This window comes from Erigeron canadensis, chromosome 2 (assembly GCF_010389155.1).
Source record: "Erigeron canadensis isolate Cc75 chromosome 2, C_canadensis_v1, whole genome shotgun sequence".
In the NCBI taxonomy this organism is placed as follows: Eukaryota; Viridiplantae; Streptophyta; class Magnoliopsida; order Asterales; family Asteraceae; genus Erigeron; species Erigeron canadensis.
In genome coordinates, this window is record NC_057762.1 from 11,858,554 (window position 1) to 11,866,425 (window position 7,872).

The 7,872-nt window shown below is 39.9% G+C and overlaps 1 protein-coding gene across 1 annotated transcript; it reads right to left on the reverse strand.

Annotated features, from left to right (window-relative positions):
* Window positions 1-2,026: 2,026 nt before the first annotated feature.
* On the reverse strand, window positions 2,027-4,405 carry LOC122587716. The gene is made up of 2 exons (XM_043759880.1): window positions 2,788-4,405; window positions 2,027-2,598 (listed from the first exon to the last, which is right to left on the reverse strand). Exons 1-2 carry the CDS (start codon window positions 4,403-4,405, stop codon window positions 2,027-2,029), a joined length of 2,190 nt encoding a protein of 729 aa, XP_043615815.1.
* Window positions 4,406-7,872: the final 3,467 nt, after the last annotated feature.

Genomic DNA, 7,872 nt, shown 5'->3' on the forward strand with positions numbered 1-7,872 from the left:
TTTCATGCTCCTTCAACTCCTCACGGTGAGGGTTTTCGAGCCTACTCAAGTGGTCGGCGACAACATTTTCAGCCCCACTTTTGTCTTTGATTTCAATATCAAATTCTTGCAAAAGCAAGACCCATCTAAGCAAGCGGGGTTTAGCATCTTGCTTCGTGAACAAGTATTTCAAAGCCGAATGATCGGTGAACACGATGGTCCTATTCAATACCAAGTAAGGTCGAAACTTATCAAAGGCATAAACCACCGCCAACTCCTTCTCGGTTACGGTGTAGTTTTGTTGGGCGGGGTTTAGGGTTTTGCTAGCAAAGTAGATTGGACGAAAGTGCTTCTCATCCCTTTGGCCAAGAACGCCCCCCAAAGCATAATCACTAGCATCACACATAATTTCAAAGGGTAAAGACCAATTCGGTGAAGTCATTATCGGAGCATTTGTCAATTTGTCTTTCAAAAGAGAAAAAGCATTTAGACATTCTACATTAAACTCAAAATCAATGTCTTTTTCCAATAATCTAGTCATAGGCCGTGTGATTTTTGAAAAATCTTTGATGAACCGCCGGTAAAACCCGACATGACCTAGAAAACTTCTTACCGACTTCACATTGGTGGGTGGAGACAATTTAGTCATGACATCAATTTTGGCCTTGTCAACCTCAAGTCCCGCCCTTGACACCTTGTGACCCAAAACTATACCCTCTTTGACCATAAGATGACATTTTTCCCAATTAAGCACCAAGTGTGCTTTCTCACATCTAGCAAGCATTTTGTCCAAACTAGCCAAACAACTATCAAATGAGTTACCAAATACCTAAAAATCATCCATGAAAACTTTCATGGAGGTTTCAATCATATCTTGAAAAATTGCCAACATGCATCTTTGAAAAGTACCCGGTGCATTACATAAACCAAAAGGCATGCGGCTATAAGCATATGTTCCAAAAGGGCAAGTGAAAGTTGTTTTCTCTTGGTCATTAGGATCAATTGGTATTTGGAAGTACCCGGAAAAACCATCTAGAAAACAAAAGAATTCATTACCCGCCAACCTTTCAAGCATTTGATCCATGAATGGTAAAGGAAAATGGTCCTTTTTGGTGGCCTCATTCAATTTTCAGTAATCAATACAAACTCTCCAACCGGTGACCGTCTTAGTTGGGACCAATTCATTTTTCTCATTCGTGACTACGGTCATACCCCCCTTCTTTGCTACACAATGTACCGGGCTAACCCATGGACTATCCGATATAGGAAAAATGATACCCGCATCAAGAAGCTTAACAATTTCTTTTTTTACAACATCCTTCATGTTTGGGTTAAGCCTTCTTTGCCTTTGAATCACCGGTTTTACATTTTCAATCAAACTTATCTTGTGTTTGCAAAAATCGGGACTAATTCCGGGTATATCGGAGGTCTTCTAAGCAAAGGCCTTTTTATGGGCTTTTAGAATGGTCATGAGTTTGGTCTTTTCCTCACCCGAAAGTGATGAGGAAATAACAACGGGAAGTAGAGATGTACTTTCCAAGTAAGCATATTCTAAATGATCGGGCAATGGCTTGAGCTCCAAATCCGTTGGAGGATTATCAAGCGAAGTACGTAGCTTACCACTTGGGATTACCTCAATTTCTTCAAACTCCTCATTATCCAATGGAGTTTCATCCATGCTAAGAGCCAAGATCTCCTCAATCTCTTCAACTTGGTCACTAGCAACATTCCCTTCACCAATGCTAGCCCATCTATCATCGCTTGTGTCATCTTCAACACCTACAAGCTCCCATTTTTCCAACTCGACCGCATCATCTATAACATCAATTCTAAAACAAGTGTCATCGGAAGAATAAGAATGTTTCAAAGCTTTTTCAATTTTAAACACAATACGGTCTTCCCCGACACCCAAGGAAATTTCCTTGTCCTTTACCCAAATGATAGCATCCGCGGTGTATAAAAATGGTCGGCACAAAATGAGAGGCACCTTGGTGTCCTCCTCCATTTCTAAAATCACGAAATCAACAAGAAAAACAAATTTGCCTACTTACACTTGCAAGTTTTCGGCCACCCCCATTGGGTATTGAAAGGAATGATCCGCAAGGCGGATGCTCATCTTAGTGGGCCTTAATTCCCCCAATGAAAGCTTGGTAAAAACTGAATATGGCATCAAATTGATGCTAGCCCCAAGATCGGCTAACGCTTTACAAGACAATTTAGTACCAAATGAACAAGTAATGAGAAAACTCCCTGGATCGGCAAGCTTTGGTGGAAGCTTGTTTTTGACTACCGCCGAGCATTCTTCGTTCAAAAAGGTTGCCTTTGCTTCATCTAGCTTCTTCTTGTCCGTCACTAGCTCCTTGATGAATTTGGCATAGTTAGGCATGCCCAAAATGAGGTCAACTAGTGGGACATTGATTGTCACCGTCTTGATCATGTCAAAGAACTTGTTGTATTGCTCTTGAAGCTTTTCCTTCCTCAAGCGTTGAGGAAAGGGAACCTTTGGCTTGTATGGCTTGACTTCGGGTTCCTTGATTGGTGTGGCTTTAGGAACCGAAGTAGTCATCACCGGCGGTGACTCCATTTCAACTTCATCATCGAACTCTTCATCAAAATTTCCTGCACTAGGAGAAACATTAGAAACAAAAGAGTTATCCTTAGGAGGAGTGATTACCTTACCGGACCATGTAGTTATTGCATTTACGGTCTCGTTCCGGTGTTGGGGTCCTTTGTACTTGTCATCCCCATGTCTCCACTACCCTCTTTGGCCTTGATTTGGGTTTTGTTGGGTGTTACTTGGAAGTGTACCCGGCTGCCTTTGAGAGTTCCCCATCCTATCTAACCTCTTTTCCAAGTTAGATATCAAAGCATGGTTGTTCCGGTTGCTCTCATCGATCTTTATATGCAAACCCCCAATCTTATCATTCAAAAGCTTGGAATAATTCTCCATTGAAGCATTTCTTTTCTCTTGAGTTTCCTCCCTTTTCTCTTGCTTATCCAAGAACTTGGCCATCATGGCTGCAAGAGATGGGGTTTCCTCCCCATTGTCACCATTCTTTGGTGGTGATGGTGGTTGTTGTTGTTGAGGCGGACCTTGGTTGTCATCCTTTTGCCACCTATATTGAAAGTTGCTACCACGATTGTTAGAAAAAGAATTAGAAGAGTTTGAAGAGTTACCTTGGTGACGGCCTTGGTAGTTGCCACCACGTTGGAAGAGCGGTTGATATTGACCGGATCTTTGGTTGTACACATAACTCACATCTTCTCTAACCATTTGATCACATTCATCGGCATTATGTGGTCCACCATAATGAACACACCCCCCGGCCATGATCTTAACATCACGCTCTAATCCTCCAAAATTATTTTCCACCATGGAAAACCTTTCATCCATGTGCTTTGAGAGTGCTCTAATCTCACTAACCACCTCAGATGTCTCTCCCTCATCAACCCGGGCTACTACTCTACGTGTCCTTCTATCCCTACGATCCCTACTAGGAGACCTAGAAACTTGAGCCTTAGCCATATCCTCAAACATCTTCCAAATCTCACTAGAAGTCTTATAAGTAGTACTACCCCCACAAGTCATGACCATCTTCTCATAACTTTCCATATTCATTCCATCCAAAAATATACCAACAATCTCGGTATCACTCACCCCATGCCCAGGGAATTCCCACAAAAGATCTTTCATTCTCAACCAAGTTTCAACAATGGACTCATCCTCATCTTGCCTAAAAGAACGGATTATAAGCGTAAGTTCTCTTTCCTGATTTGCCGGAAAGAACCTTTCAATCAAAGCTTCTCTAACCGCCTCCCATGTAGTCAAACTATTAGGCGCTAACCCCTTTAACCATTTATGAGCTTCCCCCGCTAGAGACATAGGAAAAAGCTTCATCTTGACAATGTTAGCTTGGTTCTCCCCATAGTTGAACAAGTTGCAAATCATCTCAAACTTATCGAGATGCTCATGAGGATCCCTTTTGTTTCTCCCATCAAAACACAAATCCTTAACCATTTGCAAGTGGTTGCCTTTCACGGTGAAAGTATCAATTTCGGGGCTAACAATGGCGGATTGGCCAGAGGTTGGTATGGTTCGAGGTAGGTCCTCGATTTTGGTGTTAAAAAGATCGGGTGGATTATTTTGTTGTCCGGCCATGTTGATGTTCGGCTTCAGTGATTCGGGTGGAGTAGGTGTTTTATTGGAAGTCGGTTCCTCTTTTTCGGAATAGTAACCCCACTCGGTACTTCCCGACTCGTAATAAGTCTCGTGAAGTATATGGTCAGGTTTGGGTTTAGGAATGGTGTCTATATAAATGGGTGCGGATGATGACGGTTGTGATGTTTGTGGCTTGGTGCGCTTTTTGAGTTTGTCAGGGTTAGATGTGGCCTTCACTAACGGTTTCCCAGAAGCTCGAGTGCTCATCCACTACCTGAAAATAATCTGCGATCACAACACAACAAACGAAAACCTTAATAGCACCTGAGGTACAATGAAGTAAACTAAAAATAAAACAAAGCAAGTAACTTTCCCGTGCTAAGCACGAAAAAGGATCGATTCACAGAATCTCAACCACAAGTACGTAAAATCAGTCCCCGGCAGCGGCGCCAAAAACTTGATGTGTGAAATCGAGTTTAATAATTTATAACAAGATCTACCGCTTACTGACTACCACACACTTACGGGAAGTGTACCCGTTCGTATGTAATATAGTTAATTGGTAAGACCAGGATCGAACACAAGGACTGAATGTTGTACTTAAGGTTGTAAAAATGTAAATCAAGAGAAAGTTTGGTTTGTGACCGAATTGTCACTTTGCGTTTAGAAAAGTTAGTTTGCAGAAATTAAAACAAATTAGTAATTCCGAAGAATTAATCGAAAATGGTTTTAGTGTAAACAATAATTAAAAAGCCATCTATGTCGAATCCGCTCCACAAAAAGTCTAGGTTGCATATGGTTTAAGCTCAAAATTCAATATTGTTGGTGATAATAATCGTGACAAGTCAAAAACACAAACGGGTGCACTACGTTTGTAAAATCAACTCAATCACCTAATCAACTCAATTTCCTGCAACAAGTGGTACCACCAACCCTATTGCAATTCCTTGAACTAACTAGTTCGTTTGATTATTTAAATATCAATTTTATCTTTGTGAAAGAAACGTGGTACCACCAACCGTTAAATCTACTTAACAAAGTAATTTCTATTAAACTTGTATTCTTTACTATCATACCATGACCTAGCAAAAGTTATTCATAGACAAACAACTAAAATAATACTTGCATTCAACTAGTACCACTATCGAAGAACACAAATTTAAGTAGAAGAAATCACTTCATTAAGATCTTGACAAAATGTTAAGTAAAACCAACTAGAATTTAAAATACTATGCAACCATAACTAATTGTTTCACTTCATCTTCATAGATGTATAAATATTTAGCTACTCATAATGTTAAAAGCTAAAGATTGAAATAAGAAAGAAGACATAATGTACCAAATATGAAGTAATAATCCAAATCGAGGTTACAATCTAGCTACAATCACTAAACAAGAGCCAAATTCAATCTTCAAATCTTCCAATGATGTTGGAGTGATGAAAACCCTTAGAAAATCTTGAAAAATGGCTGAAGTATAAGTGTGTGAGCTAAAATGTCCAAAACTAGGGTTTGGGTGGAATGGTGGATGGTATTTATACCCCAAGAGAGAGAAAATGGTGATGTCAGCTCGATCTCGCGCCGCTAGGAACTCGGGTCGCGCCGCTAGAGGTGTTTTTGAGCATTTCTGACCGAAAAACTGCAAACTAGCACCGCTAGAACACTAGCTCGCGCCGCTACTGGGTTGTGTTCTTTGACTAGCGCCGCTAGCTCCTTGCCTCGCGCCGCTAGTTTTGCCTGGAGTTTCCGTTTCAGCTTCGTTCTTCACCCATACTCATCCGTTAGTGCATGTGGACCTTTCCTAAGTCGTTTTCTACCATTTGTGAGCGATAAACTTGCTTTAGACCTGAAATCACTAGCAAATACCATAAAGCACCACGAAACATGTATAAACGGATATCAAACGTGTCTAAAACGTCCAAATCGTATGAGGGAAACATGTATAAATTGAGACATATCATTCATCTAATTCTCAATCTAGTTCTTTACCTAAGGTATCTAAGTCTAGCTCAGTTTTGCTAACTAGGGATATATCTAATGGTGCAACTAGATATAAGGATAGATATGGATGGTTTTCTCATGATAAACCAAAGAAACAAGTAGTTACCTCACCTGCAAAAGACTCTAAAAAGATGAAAGTTTTCAAAACTCCTTGTTCTAATCTTCTTAGTGTCAATTCAACAGGTGGAAAGAGCATAATTAGTGATACTAAATGGGTAGCTAAGTCATTAGTACCTAAGTTCACTAATGTTGAGAAAAAGAAGAAAAGGAAAAGGAGAAGGGCTGGTAGTAAGAAGAAGAATGCTTCTATTAATTCAAACAATTCATCTTTTAAGTCATATTTGTTAGACATTGTTAATGGTGCCAAGGCAAGGCCTTGTGTGGTTGTAAACAATGTAAATTCCTGTTCTCGTGTGATTGGTTTGAATGCTTGTAGACATGTTACTTTTAATTCATGTGTGAATGTTCGTACTTTTTATTCAAATGTGCTTATTGATGATGTGCTTGTTAATGCTTATGTTGATTCTAAAGCATGTTTTAATGCAATTCCTGAGTTATATACCCTGCCTGTGTTAACTAACCACAAAGGACCCGTCTTCAAGTGGGTACCTAAAGTCGGTTAAATTTCTTTGATTGCAGGAAATAACCATCTGTGTTTGGATACTCGATTCTAGGTGTTCAAAACACATGACTGGCAATAAAGCATTGCTCAAGAACTTTATCGAACGATTCATGGGAACTGTTCGATTTGGGAACAATAATTTCGCTCCTATCTTAGGTTATGGAGACATTGAACGCAATGGAATTGTCATCAAGAAAGTTCATTATGTTGAAGGATTAAGTCATAACTTGTTCAGTGTTGGACAATTCTGTGACAACAATCTTCAAGTTCTTTTTCGACAATCTCTTTGCAAAGTCCAGACTCTTGATGGAGTTGACATTCTTTGTGGCGACCGTGATGATAATCTTTTTACCGTCCATCTCGATGATAACCAACCAACCGATAATATTTGTCTCATTTCAAAGGCTACGTCAAAGAATTCTTGGTTATGGCATAGAAGGCTTTCTCATCTAAATTTTCCAACAATCAATACTTTAGTCAACAGGCATCTTGTTGAAGGCTTGCCGGACTATAAGTATGAAAGTGAGCATGTTTGTCCTTCTTGTGCTGTTGGGAAGATTAAGCGAGCTTCTCATAAACCGAAGAAATCTCCAAATTCGTTAGCACCTCTTCATTTGCTTCACATGGATCTTTGTGGGCCGATGAAAGTACAAAGCTGAAATGGGAAGAAATACATCTTGGTTATTGTTGATGATTATTCAAGATATACTTGGGTCAAGTTTCTTGCATCCAAAGATGAAACAACTCAGATTTTGATTGATTTCATCACTTCTACTCAAGTAAATCTTCAACTACCAGTTCGTTACATCCGTTTGGATAACGGTACTGAGTTCAAGAATGCCGTTTTTGATGAGTTTTGTACCCCACAACAAAACGGTGTCGTTGAAAGGAGAAATTGGACGCTAGTGGAAGCAACAAGGACAATGCTTGCTTATTCCAAGTTACCATCAAAGATGTGGGCTGAAGCTGTTGACACTGCTTGTCACACTCAGAATCGGTCCATTGTCAATCAGCGTTTCGAGAAGACTCCTTATGAGGTTGTTAACAAACGCAAACCCAACATCAACTATTTTCATATCTTTGGGTGTGTTTGTTATACTTTGAATGATCGG

What these genes read in the sequence shown, in the direction of transcription:
- LOC122587716 (XM_043759880.1), bottom strand. Translation starts at nt 4,405, where the DNA reads ATGAGCACTCGAGCTTCTGGGAAACCGTTAGTGAAGGCCACATCTAAC. An exon ending in GAACTCTCAAAGGCAGCCGG is followed by an intron (nt 2,599 to 2,787) that starts GTACACTTCCAA and finishes CTCCTAGTGCAG; the next exon opens with GAAATTTTGATGAAGAGTTC.